The sequence below is a fragment of the Dendrobates tinctorius genome, unplaced genomic scaffold (genome assembly GCF_039654945.1).
Source record: "Dendrobates tinctorius isolate UK_male_01 unplaced genomic scaffold, ASM3965494v1 ptg000035l, whole genome shotgun sequence".
Taxonomy (NCBI): Eukaryota; Metazoa; Chordata; class Amphibia; order Anura; family Dendrobatidae; genus Dendrobates; species Dendrobates tinctorius.
This window is the reverse complement of record NW_027361703.1, coordinates 16,403,261-16,425,805: the sequence shown is the minus strand read 5'-3', so window position 1 is coordinate 16,425,805 and position 22,545 is coordinate 16,403,261. Positions and strand designations below refer to the sequence as shown.

The 22,545-nt window shown below is 46.8% G+C and overlaps 2 protein-coding genes across 7 annotated transcripts in view; one reads left to right on the top strand and one right to left on the bottom strand.

Annotated features, from left to right (window-relative positions):
• ZNF277 (zinc finger protein 277) overlaps window positions 1-2,184 on the bottom strand; it is a 137,273-nt gene extending 135,089 nt beyond the window's left edge. The window contains exon 1 of one of the 2 annotated variants that reach the window (XM_073573302.1): window positions 2,042-2,184. In XM_073573302.1, coding sequence (XP_073429403.1) covers window positions 2,042-2,069 — 28 coding nt within the window. In that variant the 5' untranslated portion in view covers window positions 2,070-2,184. The remainder of the gene's footprint in view (window positions 1-2,041) is intronic. The other variant, XM_073573301.1, reaches the window with a different exon arrangement.
• An 83-nt stretch (window positions 2,185-2,267) lies between these two features.
• Window positions 2,268-22,545, top strand: part of DOCK4 (dedicator of cytokinesis 4) — a 505,372-nt gene continuing 485,094 nt past the window's right edge. For 4 of the 5 annotated variants that reach the window (XM_073573297.1, XM_073573296.1, XM_073573295.1 and 1 more), the window contains exon 1: window positions 2,270-2,767. In XM_073573297.1, coding sequence (XP_073429398.1) covers window positions 2,731-2,767 — 37 coding nt within the window. In that variant the 5' untranslated portion in view covers window positions 2,270-2,730. Of the gene's footprint in view, window positions 2,768-22,545 lie in introns of all 5 variants that reach the window. The other variant, XM_073573298.1, reaches the window with a different exon arrangement.

The following is a 22,545-nucleotide window of genomic DNA, read 5'->3' as shown; positions in this document are numbered from 1 at the left end:
ATGTAGTGGACGCAGTGACTCCGCACGGTTCAGTGAGCACACGTGGACTCATCTGCGTTCAATAGCCGGCAGTGCTTTGGACGCAGCGCAGATGTGCTGCTAGTTCCAGATCGGGGGCACCCAGCCTTCCTTACTGGTATATGTCAATATACAGTATCTTTTTTTCCTCTGCGTTTTTTTTTTTTAACACAGCAATATCCAGTAAAGGCAAAAGTAAATATGTATATTTCGTGAATGAATCCTGCCACTTAAAAGGGGCCGTGGGGACCGGTTTGTTCCACACAGCGGGCATATCCTGCACAGGCAGGACTCTTTCTACGACGGGTCACACCTGGTACGGTGGTCTTATAACCAGGTAGTAAAGAGACATTTATCGTGAGATGTTTCAAAGAATATGTTGCAGACAATGCTCAAATTATTTACAGTATTTTACGGACCCATCTTATCATCCAAGATGCCCGAAAAAAATGGACGTCTCCGTGAGTTTTACATGGACACAAAGTCCATAAAAAAATACAGATGTGTGAACAGGGCTATAGAATATAATGGGTTCTTGCTGTATCCGAGAAAACAACGGCCCTATGTCTGAAACAGCATTAGTGGGGCAGAACCCCATGCTAAGCAATGGTAATCCCCAGACAGCAAGAGCATGTGAACACCACGTCTCTCAAGTAGTGTTATACTGGGGTGTTATAGTGGCATTTTCTAGGAGTGGGGAGTTATATGTATACTGGCATGTTACAGGGGGTTATATGTATACTGGCATGTTACAGGGGGTTATATGTATACTGGCATGTTACAGGGGGTTATATGTATACTGGCATGTTACAGGGGGTTATATGTATACTGGCATGTTACAGGGGGTTATATGTATACTGGTCTGTTACAGGGGAGTTATATGTATACTGGCATGTTACAGGGGGTTATATGTATACTGGCATGTTACAGGGGGTTATATGTATACTGGCATGTTACAGGGGGGTTATATGTACACTGGCATGTTACAGGGGGTTATATGTATACTGGCATGTTACAGGGGGTTATATGTATACTGGTCTGTTACAGGGGAGTTATATGTATACTGGCATGTTACAGGGGGTTATATGTATACTGGCATGTTACAGGGGGTTATATGTATACTGGCATGTTACAGGGGGTTATATGTATACTGGCATGTTACAGGGGGGTTATATGTATACTGGCATGTTACAGGGGGGTTATATGTACACTGGCATGTTACAGGGGGGTTATATGTACACTGGCATGTTACAGGGGGTTATATGTACACTGGCATGTTACAGGGGGGTTATATGTACACTGGCATGTTACAGGGGGGTTATATGTACACTGGCATGTTACAGGGGGGTTATATGTATACTGGCATGTTACAGTGGGTTATATGTATACTGGCATGTTACAGGGGTGTTATATGTATACTGGCATGTTACAGGGGTGTTATATGTATACTGGCATGTTACAGGGGAGTTATATGTATACTGGCATGTTACAGGGGGGTTATATGTACACTGGCATGTTACAGGGGGGTTATATGTACACTGGCATGTTACAGGGGAGTTATATGTATACTGGCATGTTACAGGGGGTTATATGTATACTGGCATGTTACAGGGGGTTATATGTATACTGGCATGTTACAGGGGGTTATATGTACACTGGCATGTTACAGGGGAGTTATATGTACACTGGCATGTTACAGGGGGGTTATATGTACACTGGCATGTTACAGGGGAGTTATATGTATACTGGCATGTTACAGGGGGTTATATGTACACTGGCATGTTACAGGGGGGTTATATGTACACTGGCATGTTACAGGGGGGTTATATGTACACTGGCATGTTACAGGGGGGTTATATGTACACTGGCATGTTACAGGGGGGTTATATGTACACTGGCATGTTACAGGGGGTTATATGTATACTGGCATGTTACAGGGGCATGCAGTACTTGAAGCAATACATTCATATTCACTTATATAGTGCAGCAGGACGTGGCCACACACCACAACCCATAAAATTACCTTCTCTGCTCCTGCCAGCCTCTGCCATGCTGCCACGACTTCCGTGAGTGGGAGGGCACCGGCTACAAGGGCACTGTCAATCACCAAGATGGGCGGGTCAATGCGCTACTACCACGTGATCTCTGTAGCTGGGGTTTGTGTACACCGTGACGTAACAAGCGCTCAGGTGGGCGGAGCCGCGTATGACAGCCCCGCCCCCGTTGCTGAGTACACCGGAGTAGACGCTTCCTGTGTATTGCCGCTGGTTTGCACTACATTTCCCGGCGTGCACTGCGCCACAGCCTGCAGCGAGCGTTGCTTCGTTCCTGGTTACCAGAACAATAAGCCCGCCGCTGCCGAGGCTGGCACATAGCGGTGTGCATGACGCATGCTCCTGCCCGGAGCGAAACAGGGCACTGTCTCCGAGACTGGCACAGGAATGAGGAGCGCAGGAGGCAGGCGCATCCTTGGAGAGCCGCACAGGTACCCGCGCGTCAGTGCAGCCATGCCAGGCATGTGAGGCAGCTGGCACAGCGGAGCAGCAGGCAGCACTCACCCCCGGGGCTGCATCCCTGGCACCGACACATGAGCCGCATTGTGTGAGCAGCCGCATCCTTCCGTGCACTGACAGGAGACAAAGGCAGGATAGAGGGCAGGAAGCCGGACCGGGGCGCCATGGCCGGCTGGTGAGCGCCCCCCGAGCCGCAGACATGTGGAGACCCACGGAGCACGAGAAGTACGGCGTCGGTGAGTACTACTGCCCCCATCATTGTCACTGCCCGCTCCGTGCGGAGGAATGCCTCCACCGGCTCCAGTGGCATGTGAGTGACAGGGCAGGAAGGAGACCCCACTCTACTGTGTGTACACAAAGGGGCTGGCATTGCCCAGGGCCACAGGAGAGGATGTGACAGCCCAATGTCTGCCAGGGAGACCCCCAGAAAGCCACTGGATACATAGAGAGATGCACTGCCAGGGAGACCCCCAGAAAGCCACTGGATACATAGAGAGATGCACTGCCAGGGAGACCCCCAGAAAGCCACTGGATTCATAGAGAGATGCACTGCCAGGGAGACCCCCAGAAAGCCACTGGATTCATAGAGAGATGCACTGCCAGGGAGACCCCCAGAAAGCCACTGGATTCATAGAGAGATGCACTGCCAGGGAGACCCCCAGAAAGCCACTGGATTCATAGAGAGATGCACTGCCAGGGAGACCCCCAGAAAGCCACTGGATTCATAGAGAGATGCACTGCCAGGGAGACCCCCAGAAAGCCACTGGATTCATAGAGAGATGCACTGCCAGGGAGACCCCCAGAAAGCCACTGGATACATAGAGAGATGCACTGCCAGGGAGACCCCCAGAAAGCCACTGGATTCATAGAGAGATGCACTGCCAGGGAGACCCCCAGAAAGCCACTGGATTCATAGAGAGATGCACTGCCAGGGAGACCCCCAGAAAGCCACTGGATTCATAGAGAGATGCACTGCCAGGGAGACCCCCAGAAAGCCACTGGATTCATAGAGAGATGCACTGCCAGGGAGACCCCCAGAAAGCCACTGGATTCATAGAGAGATGCACTGCCAGGGAGACCCCCAGAAAGCCACTGGATTCATAGAGAGATGCACTGCCAGGGAGACCCCCAGAAAGCCACTGGATACATAGATGCACTGCCAGGGAGACCCCCAGAAAGCCACTGGATACATAGATGCACTGCCAGGGAGACCCCCAGAAAGCCACTGGATTCATAGAGAGATGCACTGCCAGGGAGACCCCCAGAAAGCCACTGGATACATAGAGAGATGCACTGCCAGGGAGACCCCCAGAAAGCCACTGGATTCATAGAGAGATGCACTGCCAGGGGGACCCCCAGAAAGCCACTGGATACATAGATGCACTGCCAGGGAGACCCCCAGAAAGCCACTGGATACATAGAGAGATGCACTGCCAGGGAGACCCCCAGAAAGCCACTGGATTCATAGAGAGATGCACTGCCAGGGAGACCCCCAGAAAGCCACTGGATTCATAGAGAGATGCACTGCCAGGGAGACCCCCAGAAAGCCACTGGATTCATAGAGAGATGCACTGCCAGGGAGACCCCCAGAAAGCCACTGGATTCATAGAGAGATGCACTGCCAGGGAGACCCCCAGAAAGCCACTGGATTCATAGAGAGATGCACTGCCAGGGAGACCCCCAGAAAGCCACTGGATACATAGATGCACTGCCAGGGAGACCCCCAGAAAGCCACTGGATTCATAGAGAGATGCACTGCCAGGGAGACCCCCAGAAAGCCACTGGATTCATAGAGAGATGCACTGCCAGGGAGACCCCCAGAAAGCCACTGGATTCATAGAGAGATGCACTGCCAGGGGGACCCCCAGAAAGCCACTGGATACATAGATGCACTGCCAGGGAGACCCCCAGAAAGCCACTGGATACATAGAGAGATGCACTGCCAGGGAGACCCCCAGAAAGCCACTGGATACATAGAGAGATGCACTGCCAGGGAGACCCCTAGAAAGCCACTGGATACATAGATGCACTGCCAGGGAGACCCCCAGAAAGCTACTGGATACATAGAGAGATGCACTGCCAGGGAGACCCCCAGAAAGCCACTGGATTCATAGAGAGATGCACTGCCAGGGAGACCCCCAGAAAGCCACTGGATACATAGATGCACTGCCAGGGAGACCCCCAGAAAGCCACTGGATTCATAGAGAGATGCACTGCCAGGGAGACCCCCAGAAAGCCACTGGATACATAGAGAGATGCACTGCCAGGGAGACCCCCAGAAAGCCACTGGATTCATAGAGAGATGCACTGCCAGGGGGACCCCCAGAAAGCCACTGGATACATAGATGCACTGCCAGGGAGACCCCCAGAAAGCCACTGGATACATAGAGAGATGCACTGCCAGGGAGACCCCCAGAAAGCCACTGGATACATACATAGATGCACTGCCAGGGAGACCCCTAGAAAGCCACTGGATACATAGATGCACTGCCAGGGAGACCCCCAGAAAGCTACTGGATACATAGAGAGATGCAGTGCCAGGGAGACCCCCAGAAAGCCACTGGATTCATAGAGAGATGCACTGCCAGGGAGACCCCCAGAAAGCCACTGGATTCATAGAGTGATGCACTGCCAGGGAGACCCCCAGAAAGCCACTGGATTCATAGAGAGATGCACTGCCAGGGAGACCCCCAGAAAGCCACTGGATACATAGATGCACTGCTAGGGAGACCCCCAGAAAGCCACTGGATACATAGAGAGATGCACTGCCAGGGAGACCCCCAGAAAGCCACTGGATTCATAGAGAGATGCACTGCCAGGGAGACCCCCAGAAAGCCACTGGATTCATAGAGAGATGCACTGCCAGGGAGACCCCCAGAAAGCCACTGGATTCATAGAGAGATGCACTGCCAGGGAGACCCCCAGAAAGCCACTGGATACATAGATGCACTGCCAGGGAGACCCCCAGAAAGCCACTGGATACATAGATGCACTGCCAGGGAGACCCCCAGAAAGCCACTGGATTCATAGAGAGATGCACTGCCAGGGAGACCCCCAGAAAGCCACTGGATACATAGAGAGATGCACTACCAGGGAGACCCCCAGAAAGCCACTGGTTTCATAGAGAGATGCACTGCCAGGGGGACCCCCAGAAAGCCACTGGATACATAGATGCACTGCCAGGGAGACCCCCAGAAAGCCACTGGATACATAGATGCACTGCCAGGGAGACCCCCAGAAAGCCACTGGATACATAGAGAGATGCACTGCCAGGGAGACCCCCAGAAAGCCACTGGATACATAGAGAGATGCACTGCCAGGGAGACCCCCAGAAAGCCACTGGATTCATAGAGAGATGCACTGCCAGGGGGACCCCCAGAAAGCCACTGGATACATAGATGCACTGCCAGGGAGACCCCCAGAAAGCCACTGGATACATAGAGAGATGCACTGCCAGGGAGACCCCCAGAAAGCCACTGGATACATAGAGAGATGCACTGCCAGGGAGACCCCTAGAAAGCCACTGGATACATAGATGCACTGCCAGGGAGACCCCCAGAAAGCTACTGGATACATAGAGAGATGCACTGCCAGGGAGACCCCCAGAAAGCCACTGGATTCATAGAGAGATGCACTGCCAGGGAGACCCCCAGAAAGCCACTGGATTCATAGAGAGATGCACTGCCAGGGAGACCCCCAGAAAGCCACTGGATACATAGATGCACTGCCAGGGAGACCCCCAGAAAGCCACTGGATACAAAGAGAGATGCACTGCCAGGGAGACCCCTAGAAAGCCACTGGATACATAGATGCACTGCCATGGAGACCCCCAGAAAGCCACTGGATACATAGAGAGATGCACTGCCAGGGAGACCCCCAGAAAGCCACTGGATACATAGATGCATCGCCAGGGAGACCCCCAGAAAGCCACTGGATACATAGATGCACTGCCAGAGAGACCCCAGAAAGCCACTGGATACATAGAGAGATGCACTGCCAGGGAGACCCCCAGAAAGCCACTGGATACATAGATGCACTGCCAGGGAGACCCCCAGAAAGCCACTGGATGCATAGATGCACTGCCAGGGAGACCCCCAGAAAGCCACTGGATACATAGAGAGATGCATCGCCAGGGAGACCCCCAGAAAGCCACTGGATACATAGAGAGATGCACTGCCAGGGAGACCCCCAGAAAGCCACTGGATACATAGATGCACTGCCAGGGAGACCCCCAGAAAGCCACTGGATACATAGAGAGATGCACTGCCAGGGAGACCCCCAGAAAGCCACTGGATACATAGATGCACTGCCAGGGAGACCCCCAGAAAGCCACTGGATACATAGAGAGATGCATCGCCAGGGAGACCCCCAGAAAGCCACTGGATACATAGAGAGATGCACTGCAAGGGAGACCCCCAGAAAGCCACTGGATACATGGAGAGATGCACTGCCAGGGAGACATTCAGAGATGCCATAGTATGGACATGAATAGAGATGCCCTTCCATGGAGATGTGTAGAGATGCCGTGGCACTGCCAGGGACACTTATAGAGATGATGCCCAGAGTTGCACTGTTAGGGACACTTATGGAGATGCCCTGGCATGAACATTTAAGGAGATGCCCCGTCAGGGAGTCGTCCAGAGATGCCCTGCTGTGTAGGAGTGCCTTCTGATCACCCCATCATCCCCCTCCCCAGTGTTGGGAGGAATGTTATGTAATGGTGCTGTGTCTGCAGCTGGTTCAGGCGTTCTGATACGGATAATGCCACTCTCTATTTGTGTGCAGTGATTTACTGCTTGTGCTGGGCATTATTTAGGGCATTACCCTGGTGCCTGCTGGCATTGCTTGTTGTCTCCCCTCATTTTAGGACCATGACATTGCTGGTGGCTCGTGACCAGTGTGCGGCCGGTGGTCCAGGACTTTCTCTTATTGTTCCCCGCATGCCTTTTGTTATTGCTTTTGTTTGTTTGTGCTGAGGGAAGTGTTGTGATTGTTGACATGATGTGAGGTCTGTTCTATGGGATGTCATTTCCCAAGTCCCGCCTATCGCTCTCCCAGCAAATGGACCTCTTAGAAAAGCCATCACAGACCTCCTTTGTACTTTGTGGCACATATTATCCGAATATCTGACTGCTTGCTTTAGCGTGGAAACAATAGCTGTATATCAGTGTGCCAGGCCATGGCCCATTAACTTATATGGCACCCCCGCGGTTAATCTTGGTGGTGGGTAATAATGTGCAGGGCTCTCATTTCCTATGGACCTGCTACCATCTGCCCCTCATCTTCTCCTCGGTTGCGGTCTGGTACAAATAAGCATCGTACCTTTCTGGAGCAAATCGATCTCCAATAATGGGAGGAATGTCACACGAGTAGCTGTGGGTTTTTGTATATACTGTGATTGTCTCTTGTTTTGTCTACAGTTGACCTTCTTTTGTTTAGGCTCCTGCCTATGATAATATTGCTGTAAGTGTGGGCAAATGTGTCGGGTTCTATTTTTTTCTAATCCCCCAATAACCATTCCTTCTGTATACGTGCTCCTTGCGCTTGTGATCTGTTCATGCTGCTCACAAGGCCATATGTTATGGGACATAGCAGATAATCACATCCTCCTGACTTTCCCCAATGCTCAGTGTTTATTTAGGGGAGGCCCGGTCCTACGCCGGCCGTGTATGCATGGAGGATGTCTTTCTGGAGTAATGCTTGGCTGTTCCTGTTTGCTGGTCCAGGCATTCTACTCTTCCATATTGTGACATTGAAGAGGGGCTCCCGGAATGGTATTTGAAAGCCATGCAGTTTATTTCAGGCAGCGGATTTCGGAGTTATCCAGGGAGCTGTCTTTGTCTTTGGTGCTGTTCTGTATGTAGCATTCAGTCCTGGTGTTCCGCATTTTGCAAGGGCTGGATTGTAGTGAGCGAGGATTGCTGCATAAGCAGATGTGTTATTTCAGCTGAATAAAAAAAGGCATGCAGATGTGTCAGTGATTGTAAACCAGTGATATTATACACTGCAAAGTTTGTACAGTGTCACAAAGCGTCTGCTGTTACAGTACATAATGCCGCATTATTGCCCTCTGCTGCTAGCAGACTCGGTTTCTATATTTTTCTCCGTATTTTAATGTTCCATACAGGCTGCATACTTAGAAAATGCTGCACTTATAATACACAATTATAAGGTACTTTTAGGGTTTGTTCATACACTGAGGATTTCCGCCTTTACTTGTCATCACAATTAACAAATAATCCAGACCGAAGCAAAAAAGAATCCGGACCTTACTCCTGTAGTATGCCTAGGTTATACACACGTGGTCAAAATTGTTGGTACCCCTCGTTTAATGACAGAAAACCCACAATGGTGACAGAAATATCTTGAATCTGACAAAAGTAATAATAAATCAAAAATCTATGAAAATGAACAAGTGAAAGTCAGACATTGCTTTACAACCATGCTTCCACGGAATTTAAAAAAAAAAATAAAACTGATGAAATAGGCCTGGACAGAAATGATGGTACCCTTAGCTTAATATTTTGTTGCACAACCTTTTGAGGCAATCACTGCAATCAAATGATTCCTGTAACTGTCAATGAGACTTCTGCACCTCTCGACAGGTATTTTGGCCCACTCCTCAAGAGCAAACTGCTCCAGTTGTCTTGTGTTTGAAGGTTGCTGTCACGATTGGACTGGCGAGTAAACTGGGACCAGGGGCACCTTTCCTGGCCCTAACACTAGGGGGCACCTTAACTCGCCCTGTTCCCCGGGATACTTCAGATGGCGAGGATTCCGGGGTCTCTGCCCTTGCCCTGTCTGCTAGCTCAAGCTCTGCGTCTGTCCCCTTCCCCCACCTGGGGAAGAGAGGCGCTACCGTGTACCGAAGCACACCAGCTTCTTCGATTACTAATTTTCTAATACTCTCCAGAGAAACACCAAGCTTGCGGGCCATTTCCCCATTCAGACACATAAAAGCTGGTCGTGAAAATAATGAAATAGGCACACTATCCTTTACAACAAGCTCTATGATCTGATTTTTAAATGTATTTACTGTCATTGTCACAGTAACTTTGTCACTGACAAAATATCTTGCAACTGATGGCTGCAAAGTTCTCTGCTCCTTTGTTTGGCTGGAAGAGCTGGGCACTGGTTCATTGGTTTGGATGCAGTCTTTCTCATCCACTGCTTTCAGTACTTCTGGATGAAAGCGCTGTAAATGTCTCTTTAGATTAGAAGCTCTGGTAGGAGCATTTTTATCTTTGCCTGAATATGCACTCATCTTGGCTTCACAGCATTTGTTTTCGTCTGGATCATTTGTCATACACTGACAGACATAATGTTTTCTATCTTGAGTGATGGTGAAATGTTCAAATACAGCTGATTTAATGTGATGCTTCTTTGACATTCTCAGGTTTTTAATTCTGCATTCACAATCCAAATGACAATTGTTTTTCCTAAAAACAATTGTACAAAATTATTGCCAGGTCGTACAACTGATATAGTGGTCAGTAATACTGTTATTATTCCTCATGTACTCACAGTTAACTGATGCAAAGTTTGTTGAAAGGATAATACTTCTTACAGTCTTCCTCTTCTGAGTAGCAGGCAGCTGTGAGATGCTTGGAAGACGCACACCTAGTATGATCTAGTTTAGAGGAGGAGCTTTACTACTAAGAATTTGCAACACATTTTCACTTTCAGTTTCATACATTGTAAGTAGGGGGGTTGGGGCAGCATGAGGTTAACCAAGTATAAGATTAGATAAGGGCAGTGGAGAACAGTGACACACAAGAAGTAAGAAATGTCTCTATCTCCAGCAGAACTGCTTATCACTGTTGTTCATAGTTTGATAGAACATATATATTTGAGTAACATTTATAAAATTCATATGAAAGTTCAATTATGAAATATTAATACATTTTTTTTAAAGCTGGAGTCGGTACATTTCTACCGACTCCGACTCCAACCAAAACTAACTCCGACTCCGACTCCACAGCCCTGGGAGAGAGGAGTGGTTAACCAAGCACAGCTGAAAGCAGGAATTTCCACATGTCTGATTAACCCCTGTCCTGCTGAAAGAAAACAAACAACTTTAATACATCGGAGAAGTGCTTCTTCTCAGTGGCAAAGCAGGAGCCATCAGACACTGCGGTCTTCTGGCTCTGTTCTGTTGCAGTAGCCCTGTGACAGTTGCCTTTTCCAGATGGCATGTTTCAGCTCTTTCCAAAGATGCTCAATAGGAATTAGGTCAGGGCTCATAGAAGGCCACTTCAGAATTGTCCAATGTCTTCCTCTTGGCCTCTCTTGTGTGTTTTTAACTGTGTTTTGGGTCATTATCCTGTTGCAAGACCCATGACCTGCAACTGAGACCAAGCTTTCTGACACTGTGCAGCACATTTCTCTCTAGAATCCCTTAATAGTCTTGACATTTCATTGTACCCTTCACAGATTCTAGACACCCTGTGCCAGATGCAGCAAAGCAGCCTCAGAACATAACAGAGCCTCCTCCATGTTTCACAGTAGGGACAGTGTTCTTTTCTTGATATGCTTCATTTTTCCATCTGTGAACATAGAGCTGATGCGTCTTGTCAAAAAGTTCCATTTTTGTCTCATCTGTCCATAGGACATTCTCCCAGAAGTTTTGTGGCTTGTTAACATGTAGTTTGGCAAATTGCAGTCTGGCTTTTTTATGATTTTTTTTTTTTTTTTCTTTCAACAATTGTGTCCTCCTTGGTCGTCCACTTGGGCTCATGGTGTGATCTGACCCTGATGTTACTTGAGCTTGAAGTTCATCTTTAATCTGTGTAGAAGTTTTTCTGGGCTCTTTTGTTAACATTCGTATTATCAGTCTCTCTGATTTGTCATCAATTTTCCTCCTACGGCCACATCCAGGGAGGTTGGCTATAGTCCCATGGATCTTACATTTCTGAACATTATGTGCAGCTGTAGTCATAGGAACATCAAGCTGTTTGGAGATGGTCTTAATTAATAACTTTTACCTTTAACATGTTTGTCTATATTTTTCTTTCTAATCTCCTGAGACAACTCTTTCCTTCGTTTCCTCTGGTCCATGTTGAGTGTGAGACACAGTGACCAAAGAGTAATATAAATCTGACTCAGCATGCTGATGAAAATAGTTCAATTTTTTCACCTGTTTAATAAAATATCAGATGCCTTTATAGAAAGCATTCCCTAACTTGTCCTTCTACCTCTATACGCTGTGCTGAAATGTATGTAAACGGCTCCTGCTAGAGGGGTTATACGACAGTATGAAGCATGCAATGTTTCGTCGAGGTGTGTTGCACATTCAGGGAGCTTGCCAGCTCTGTTCTAACTTTTTAGTGATTTTCAGATTCCTTTATTTCACCTGGCGACTTCTCTGGTTTATCCGTTCAGTTCCTGGGGTTGTCAAAGGCTTATGCTGTATAAATCTAGATTACATTTGTCAATGGTGTTTTACTATTTTGCACTTTTACAAGTTTTTTGTTTGTTGGTGTGGGTCATTTTATTGTTTTTTTGTTTTTTCTTGTCGTGCTGAATTTGTGACAATTTTGTTGATGGCATCCCAATTTGATGGGTAAAAAGTTCAAAGGATATTATGGGTAAATGGCATGTCATGATATTCTATAGAAGAACACATGTAATTCTTCTAGAAAAGCTCCTACAAACCCAATGTAATGCTTAGCCTTTTGATTGTGTTGATCAATGTATTATATTGCTTCATTCTGTTAGGAGGTGCTGCTTAGTTTTTTTTTTTTTTTTTTTTGTAGTATACTATTGGTAACTGCCTCCATATTTTGCTTAGCAGTCTTCCTACAAGCCTTAGGGCTCATTCAGACTTCTGTGAAACATGATCCGAGCGCTAACCGCAATCCTTGGGCTGGCTATGGGTCTCCTGATCAGAACTTGGCAGCTTCATATGTGTATAAAGGCTGCTGAGCTGACCCATGCATGGCCAGTCTGTAGATTGTGGGTCTGTGATCAGACCAAGTTTCATGGACGTCTGAATGAGCCCTACAGCTGTTTTTAATTGGTGCTGGATTCTACCTTAGACTTGGGTAGCATGAGAGAGACATGTTTGATAAATATTAGGTTTAGGGTGCTAACAGTGATAGGTACTCTTTGTTATGGCTGGTGGGCTCTCATGAATTGGCCAGATTATGCACTATGTACCTTCATTTTAGAGGTATACTCTATGTGGCAGTGATGCAATGCAGATTTTATATACCGTATTCAGTGTTTACTTACAAAGTGCTGCTGTATTCTTTTGTCGTTATGTATGACATCAATAGCTAGTGGGTGGATAGCCTTATCTGTATGAAAGTGGTTGTCCTGGACTTGTATATGGATGACCTCTGTGTGTCTGCTCCATCAGCGGCCGGATGTAAGCGATGTATGGAGCAGAAGAGTGCAGCTCATTTTATCGTTTGTTTAGTGGCTGCTGTTGAGTTCTGCAGTTTATCTCCCATTTATGTGAATGATACCATGTATAGAGATGAACTGTTCTACTCTAAACATTGCTTGCATATGTCTGTAGCAGAGTGTCGGACTCCATCCAACAATTCTCATATTGTTAGTGGAGGTTGTGATTCTGTAGGTTAGCTGGCCCGTTGCAACCTCATATTCCACAGCGATGGCCGGGTAATCAAAAAAAAAAAATTACCGTGGATGACGTCAGGTAAGAGGTGGTTCTCAGGGCTCATGTCCAACAACCACACATTACTCAAGTGGCCCTGGAAATCGATTTGGGCTCCATCTCTGGATGCTAGTCATCCAGCAACCCAGACATTTTCTGTTTGATTTGCTAAAGTAACTACATCTTTTAACAAATTATCTGTGTGATCAGCTTGAACAAATATTGGAATATAAAGTAATACTTTTGGTATTTAAAGTAATCTATAGTCTAATCTCTCCTGGGAGGTCCTTGGAGGTTACTGCTAGGTAACCGCAACATTCTTTCTCTATATCTCCTGACCAGTGAGATTGGAAACCAGTGTGGAATAATCAAATGGTAAAAGCAGCACTTGAATGATTCTATGTGAACATGACGCATGAAAACATCCCACTCTTGGAACAATGTTTGCTTTTTTTTTTTTCCATCAAAAATAATCATGCTCATTACTTCAACTGAAAATAGCATGCACTCATAATCTACAGATGATGTTAAGGATGGAGATCCCGCTATGAAATAAGAGCGGCTCTGATGGACTTCAGACCTCCATTACTTTGACTCCTAATAAGGTCGCTTTGACAATAACCTTGACCTAATTTGTGAACATGTTCGCACACAACGCAATATCAACAATCCAAATTTGCAATCTCATAGAGCCTTGACCTCCTCTTCCTTGCACCTATCATTAAAGGGGTTTTAGATGTTGATGACCTGTGTTTAAAATAGGTCATCAGTATGAGTCCATGAAAGGATGGGGAGGAAGGAAGGAAGAGACACCTGGTACCTGCAAAGATCAGCTGCCAGCTGTGGTTTGATGTAAGCAGTATGACTGAGCCAAGAAAGTTCTCTGGTACTGTAGATCATCAGCTACATTCATTTGAATGGATACCTTATGTAAAAATTTGCAAAAAACCCTCTTAAGAAAAATGAATCCATATGAACCCCTCTTTCAAGTGTAAGTTAAGTTTAATGGGGTTGTCTGAGTAACATGATTTTAACCTCACCGGACCACAGGACTTGGTTCCAAAATGCATCAGGCTTGTTTTCATGTTCTTTTGCTTTACTTCTGATGTTAAATTTTATGGTGAAGACGCAGGAGAGGTTTTCTTCTGATGACTCTTCCATGAAGGCCACATTTCTGCAGAGTCTGCTAAATTTTTCTGAAGGTCTTTTGCAGTCAAACAAGGGTTCTGATTTGCCAGCAGCTCTCACTGAAATTTTGTTTGGTCTTCCAGACCTTATCTTGACCTCCACTGTTCCTATTAACTGCCCTTTCTTAATTACATTGCGAGCTAAGGAAAGGGCAACTTGAAAACGCTTTGCTATCTTCTTATAGCCTTCTGCTTTGTGGACCTCCTCCATTTTCATTTTCAGAGTGCTGGGCAGAGGCTTAGAAGAAACCAAGGCTGCTGTTTTTTGGCACAAGGTTAGAGGAGGCTAGGATTTTATAAAGCTGGGAAATTTGTATCACTTGGCCTTTCCGAATGATGATAGTGAACAAGTCATAACCCTAACAGGTTAATTAAGGTCTGAAACCTTGGTCAAAGTTATCTGCGCACACAAATCTCCAAGGGAGCCCAAATTTTATCAGCCCATTTTCCTTTTTGTAATTTTTTAAATCTAAAAAAATTTCAATTTTTTTGGCCTGAAATACACAGGAAATGTGTCATCTTTAACTTAAGACCTTTTAGAGATCATTTCATCTTCAACTTTCTTAGCTGTTCACAATAACAGTAATTTTAACCATTGGTGCCCAAACATTTACATGACACTGTAGAACTCCCTGAGAATCTGCCTCCAGAGCTTATTTAAATGAAAGATTTACTAGTATGAGACATGTAGATCAGAAGAGCAAACTATCAGTCATTACATGTCTCACACTGGTAATGGCTACTTCCATTTACAATTATCCCTGATTCTAAGGGAGATCTATGTCCTGCCCATTGATTTTAACAGTTCATTTACATAGAAGAAATAACATGAAAACCTCTGGAATAATACCTCAGATTAGATATCGATGTATAATTTTATTCATGTTCATATAGACGGATTAGGAGGGTTGATCATACTGACAGATTCTCCTTTAAAGGGAATCTGTCACCCCTTTTTTGAGATATCATTTAATGATATTCAATTGTGTGTCACATAAGAATTCTCTTAGTACTTTTGCTTCCCCCTGACCCCGCACCTTTCATGCATAAATACCTTTTTTATATCGGTTCAGATGTATGTAAACTGCCACTGTCCGGTCCGCTGGGCGGGGCTTATTCAACTCCTCCCCCCCTCCCTGTCTTGCTCTACACAAGAAGAAATGCGTAGAGCAAGACAGGAGGGGGGGAGCAGGTGAATAAGCCCCGCCCAGCGGACCGGACAGCGGCAGTTTACATACATCTGAACCGATATAAAAAAGGTATTTATGCATGAAAGGTGCGGGGTCAGGGGGAAGCAAAAGTACTAAGAGAATCCTTATGTGACACACAATTGAATGATATCATAACATGATATGGCAAAAAAGTGGTGACAGATTCCCTTTAAAGTGTGTAACAGTTTAAAGTAATTCAAGAAGATAACAAGGAATTTCTCATGTAGAGCTTCATTGACTCTTGGAACAAATAGTCTCCATCGTTGTACTGCATAGTAAACAAAAAAAAAAGTTTATGGAAAATGTGATTAATGGTGAAGAGGAAATCGGGACTACCATTCTATATCTTTACTTTTTGCTAATCATTGCTTTCCCTGTACTTTGTATGAAAGAAAGCGTTCACCAGAGTAATATATCTTTATAGCATATCATTAACTCAAAACTGAAAATAAAGATTAAACAGCAACCACAAGACGGAGTTCATCACCCCAGGTATCATTGTAATCAGTATAACAGCGCCAACCTGACACTGTCTGTAGTTTACTGTGCACAATCCTGCTGACAGGTTCACTTTAATGGAAATTTGCTTCTTTGAGAGATAATATCTTACTTTTCTTTCGTTTTGTACAAAAGGCTCATGTCTCCTGGGACCACTTCTCTCCATATATTCCACATGTTTGTGCTTTTCATAAGCTGCGTTGTTAATAATTTATAGTGTTAATTACAATCTGACCACTATTTTTTTTATAGCTTTTGAATAGAGGTTTTTGGATTTCCGTAAAACTTTGTCATGCTCACCATCAGTTATAAGAAGAATTTTGTAAGTATCCACAAGAAAGGAAGCAGATGCTCTCCAAGCCAGCAGCATTCAGTTATTTAGCAGTAAATTCCCTGCCTAACCAGCCCTGTATAATGTTTTTCTGGTCAAATGAGGCAAAAAAAAAAAAAAAAAAGCATTTATATTGTCTCCATTTCCTATGCTAGTGAGGGCATTGACTAGTCGATGGGGTGTTAGTTGCCCCAGACTAGTCGGCCCTCTTTCCATGTTATCACGCTCCTGTGGGTGTGATAACATAATTTGCGCAAGCGGCGTCATCGCAACTTACTCAAATCTAGCACGTGCTCTACACTCATTCTGGCAGCATGACTGTGTCTCTGAAGTCAGATGTGTTGTTCCCTGCTTCAGAGGCATGCAAAGTGCATGATTGGAAGTGATCTTCTGAACCTCCGGCCATACGCAGTGCTCCTCTGAAGCTGGGTGTATGCTTCCCGGCTTTGGATGTACACTGCGCATGACCGGAAGCTACCTTAACTACTAAACTTCCAGACATGTACAGTGCGCCTCTGAAGCCGGGAAGTGTACGTGACTGGAAGCAATCTGACGAACTTCCGGTCATGCGCAGTGCGTGCCAGGAAGCGTAAACCCGGCTTAAGAGACGCAGCGACGCTGCTGAAATGAGCGGTGTGCATGCGCTAGATTTGTATTAGTGTCGATGCCGCCACACATTCACATTATGTTATCATGCCCACGGGTCATTTGACCAGAAAAAATGTTATACAGGGTTGGTTAGGTAGGGAATTTACTGATAAATAAGCAAATGCTGCTGGGTCGGAGGGCATGGGAGACCTGACAGGTTCCCTTTAAGGGGATATTCCCATCTCAACAATTCCATTTAAGATTGTCCCCTGTGTACAGTTAAATGTTTGCAGTTACCTTTCACATTCGGCAGGACTTCAGAGAAACTCCGGGTACATTTCTGTATATCACGTTTCTATTGCTTTTGGCCACCGCTCAGTCCTATAGTAATGGTTGTCTACACCCATGCCTCTGTATGGATTTCTGTGTCCAGCTATATTCTCAGGAATCCAGAGTAGCTGAATGCTTTTTTTGTCTTCTGATATTCAAAAGCCTGGTCTTTTTTTTTTTTTTTTTTTCTTTCTTTTAAAGGGAACCTGTCAATAGTTTTGGTCGATATAAGTTATGGCCCATTACCTTTCAGGCCTGATATACAGCATTCTATAATGCTGTATATCTGCCCCCAACCCGACCTGTAAGAGAAGAAAAATAACTTCTATTATACTCACCTGTGAGGCAGTCCGGTCCGAGGGGTCTCATTCTTCTTGGTCTGGCGCCTCACATCTTCATGCAATGCCATCCTCCTTCTTGCTTCGTGTGGATGATGCCCTGCGTCATCCACACAGTCTGCTCGAATTGCGCTCTTCCCCTGGCGTACTTCTCTGCCCTGTTTAGGGTACTGCAGTGCGCAGGCATCGGGCCTCTCTGACCTTTCCCAGCGCCTGCGCACTGCAGTAATTTGCTCTGCCCTCAGCAGGGTAGAGACGTATGCCTGCGCAGGAGCGCAACACGAAGCAAGCAGGAGGGCGGCTTTGCATGAAGATGGGAGGCACCGGACCAAGAAGAGACACCCCTCGGACCGCCCCGCCCCCGGGTGAGTATAATAAAAGTTATTTTTCTTCTCTTACAGGTCGGGTTGGGGGCAGACATACAGCATTATATAATGCTGTATATAAGACCTGAAAGGAGATGGCCGTAACTTATATCGACCAAAACTGATGACAGGTTCTCGTTAGTAATGGAGTGAGTTAAAAATGTAGAAGTGGTGCACATGTTTCTACTACACTATTAATAGTGGACAGAGCCGTGAAGAAAATAAGGTCGTCTACGCTGAAATAAATGCACCCTATGTTCAGAGCATGTCGGTCCTCAGCGCTGTTGGCTTTTCTTTACTGTAATGAGTCAATTCATTTGTGGCCGCTCTCCACCAAAACTGGAGCACTATTACTCTGATGCTGATTTTAGACAGGCTAATAATGGGGGAATTGGAGCTCCTAGTAATATTTCGTTCTCAACTATCAGACCATTTAACATGCCTACAATCTCCCCCCATAAATGAGGAAAAATGCTCGTTGATCAAACTGTGATATTTTTCAGTTATCTTAAAAACTTGCTTGCAGCAATATGCCTGTCTGTGTAAACAGTTGATGTGCTGCCGAGAACATTGCTTTGGCGATCATTTTGTCCACATAGAATTCTGGTCAGCGTGTGTAAACCTGACTAAACGACTGCTGGAGAGCATTCTTTAACAGCCACAGATGACAAGTCGAAACACAGCATAAGGTCACGTTCATACATCAGTATGTGTAAGCCAAAACCAGGAGAGGAACAATCAGAGGAAAAGTAGAATAGAAACACGTCACCTCTTCTGGATTTATCACCCACTCCTGGATTTTGCTTACAGCTACTGATGTGAAATACTGACTGTGTGAACGTGGCCTAAGGTTGGGTTTCGATGTCTCAGTTATGTCGGGTCAGTTTTATGCCTAAACCATCCCCCACTGATGGCAAGGCTGTACACATGAGGCATCTGTCCGGAACAGAAGATTCTGCGTGCTGTTCTAGCGCCCATCCAGGCAACTACAGACTAATAGGTTTGATCTCCTAGAACTCTTTGCTATCAATTCCCAAACCCATTTCCCCCTAGAGTATCTGTGCCTCAGGAAAAGGAAAAAGAGACAGATGGTCACATATATGGAAACAAACCGACAATCTGGCATCTCTGACATATCCTACATTTTAATTCTAAAAAAACTCCTTTGTCAGCGTCATTTGATATGTTCTCTGACTCTGTCAGTCTTGCTTAGTATGTCTTTCTCTCAAACTTAGTAGAGCAATTTAATCAGAATGTCTTCTTTTGAAGACATCTTGAAGAAGTTCACTGGAAAATGTTTTTCTCCTTTTCATTCACAGCCAAATGTCCTTACTTTGTCACATGGAAAACACTTGAGCAGCTTGTTTGTAATCTTTTCACATTTCTCTGTTTTTTACTCTGGGATCCAATTGGGAAACAAGTTACATGAGGAAGCAGTGGCACTTCAGTTAATCTATCAGGCATTTTAGGAACTTGTTGACGTGATATGTATTTAAATTTGACATGTCAGAATCAATATTGTTTTACCTACTTAAGTCTGGTGCACTGTATTTCTGTAAGACGCATTCCTATAAAAGTTTTTATCCTCTTAATATATTGCAATCATCATATTACATAGTAGTGTGCAGTTACTATTGCTCATTTAGTCTTTCTACCCAGCTAATTCTTCTCTTTTTTTCTGCTGTATGTAGAAACAGGAAGTCTCTTGTCCCTGCATTTATCACCCCCATTTCAGCTCCTGACCCAGCTGCTCCCCCCTACCCCTGCCATAGACTTTTGCAGTGACTGATGACTCATAAAGGAATAAGAGACTTAATGTTTCTACATAGTGCTTAGCAGGTTTCAGCTAGTCAGTTTTTAATTGTGATAATATAGACCTAATGGAAAAGAAAAGAATTAGCTGGGTAGAAAGGCAAAAGGAGAAATTGTAAGTAATACGACTGCTAGATAATGGCAAACACTAAATATGGCGGTATTATTGCACGTGGGTTGGATGTCACCCGGTGTGCGCTGGGCATACTCTGTTGGCTTCACAGAGACGCCTAAGGCATTAACATAAATACTGAGTCTGTTGGACTCACAGGTCTCAGAGAAGTGCATGCACGGTATGTGGTCACAGGAGCTGGGCCCTAGGCAGAGGGTCAGAGTCCGTCTAGACCTACCGTGCGTGCGGCGTCACAACTGCGGACGCCGAGAGGAGCTGCAGACTGCAGCGCGGCGACAGACAATGCCGCTAATCGACAATGCCCGGTAGCAGGCGCACTGTCCGACGCTAGCACTTTGGAGGATGCGGTTGTGGCTTGTAGCTTGCCACTGGCTGGAGCAGACTCTAAAGCGAAGTCCCTACACACACTCGTAATATCAGAGGAAGGGGATCTTAATGAGCCATTCGCAGGTTCATGAGTCCATCATCATTCACACAGTAGCAACTAGAGACTACTAGCGCATGGCCGAGCGGTCATGCGGACCTTTTATAGCCGTGCGCTTCCAGGATCTTCCAGATCTCTGAGATGGACCAATCGGATCAGGAGAAGGACCTAAGCACGTGACTCCCGATCTCCAATGGGAGATCGTCTCGTGAGCATGCCCAGTAGCGCGATGAGAGGACTTGGCCTCTGGAGCGATTTGCTGCTGAGCAGCCTGCATTGCCATTGCTGACCCAAAGGTGGCTGCAACAGCCAGACCCACAGAGCAGGTCAGGGCAGAGCGTCTGGGACGCTGAGACTGCTTAGCAATCTCCTCTGCGGTCGATAGACAATGGGAGACCGCAGAATGTGAGGCTCTGGATCCCTGCTGAGCCGCTGCAGGAAGCCGACGCCTAACATTACCCCCCCTCCTAGAGCCGCCTTCCAATCCACCCAAAAACATTTTTTGCCACGTACCACCTTGTGTCCCACAGAGGCATAGGCCTCAGACTCGTCCGAAGACAAGTCTGATGTCCCGGCAGATGACTCGGAAAACCGGGACATGTAAACAGGTTTGAGAAGGGACCCGTGGAAGGCGTCAGGGATGGCTAAGTTGCCAGGAGCAAAAGATGGAGTGGGGCGCCGATGTGTGTCGGCAGGCGTCTTCATTTTCTCTTTAGAGGCTTGAGTGGCATGTGGGGTGCGACCCACACTGTCGCGAACCTCCATTGCCCGGTCTGCCACCAGCAAGGGATACAGTAACCCAGCCGATCTCTGTTTAGAGGAGCTGCTCCAAGCACAAGAGGCTCACGCCTGAATGTATTTTTTAGTGCCCCAAGCCCTGTGTGGCCACCAATAAGACCTTGCTAGGGGTTTTGTGGTCCGCTTGTAACCAAAGTGACCACCCAACCTGGACGCGTGTGCCCACACAAGAACCTTGGACCGCAGGTGAGGCGAGACAAAGGTCTTGCCCGGCGGCACTGACTCGAGGGCGACCGGAGCCCCGGTCTTTAAATTCCCAGTAGGAGGCGCGGAAAGATCCGCAGGCACCTCCGCAGAGACTACTTGGGACGTTGACCCCCATGCACCTTCCCACACATTCCTTGCTCCATCCCAGTATTCTCCCCGATGACCACTCCATATGAGGGGAATGGCAGCGGAGCCAGGAAACCCCGAGGAGCACCTGATCGATGCCCTCTGGCATAATGAGCAGGGACAGCGTCTCCTGGTGAGATGGTGGAATTGAGAGCCTAAGGGGTACTGTTTGGTGGGTAATATGGGATGACAAGGTCAACTCGTTGACCACCCTGATGGGCACGGGGTGTGGAAGTGGCACCAATGGAATAGCGTGCTGTTGGGCGAAGGACGAGGACATAAAGTTCCCTTCTGCCCCGGAGTCCACCGTGACCTGTACCTCCCAGGAGGAAACACCGCTATCTAGCATCCCTTGGAACGCCGGTTTGGGGAAGAACGTCTCCATAGCGAATAGACCCCCACCCATTACCAGTGGACGCGATCGTCTTTTTGGACGCTGTGGACACCTGTTAGCCAGGTGAACAGACTGTCGACACTGGTAAGAGCGTGTGGAGCTTTGTGCCGACCGCGTCTTAAGACCGGCGCGGGACACCTCCATGGCCTCTGGAGGTAAACTCTCCGGCTCGGGTGGTTCTAGGGGTTCAAAGAGGTTGGGAGCCAAGCTAACCTTCCGTCTGGATTGAGCACGCTCCAACCCGCGCTCAGAAAAACGGAGCTCTTTGCTGGTGGAAATGGCGATCAGCTCTTCTAAACTTACGGGAACCTCCCTGGTAGAGCATCCTTAACATGCGCTGCCAAACCTCTCCAGAACACAGGAATGAGGGTTTTATCAGGCCATTCCAGCTCGGAAGCCAGTGTCCGGAAACGGACGTCGTACTGGCTGACCGAGAGGGATCTCTGTGTTAACGCTAGTAGCTGGAGAGAGGTGTCGTCAGTAACCCGTGGCCCCAAAAAGACCTGCTTTAGGGATGTTAGAAACTGAGCAGCGCTCAGAACCACAGGGTCACCACGCTCCCACAGTGGCTTGTTCCACTCCAACGCCCTGCCCGACAGAATGGAAGCGATAAACCCCACCTTAGCCCGTTCTGTAGGGAATCGCGCAGCC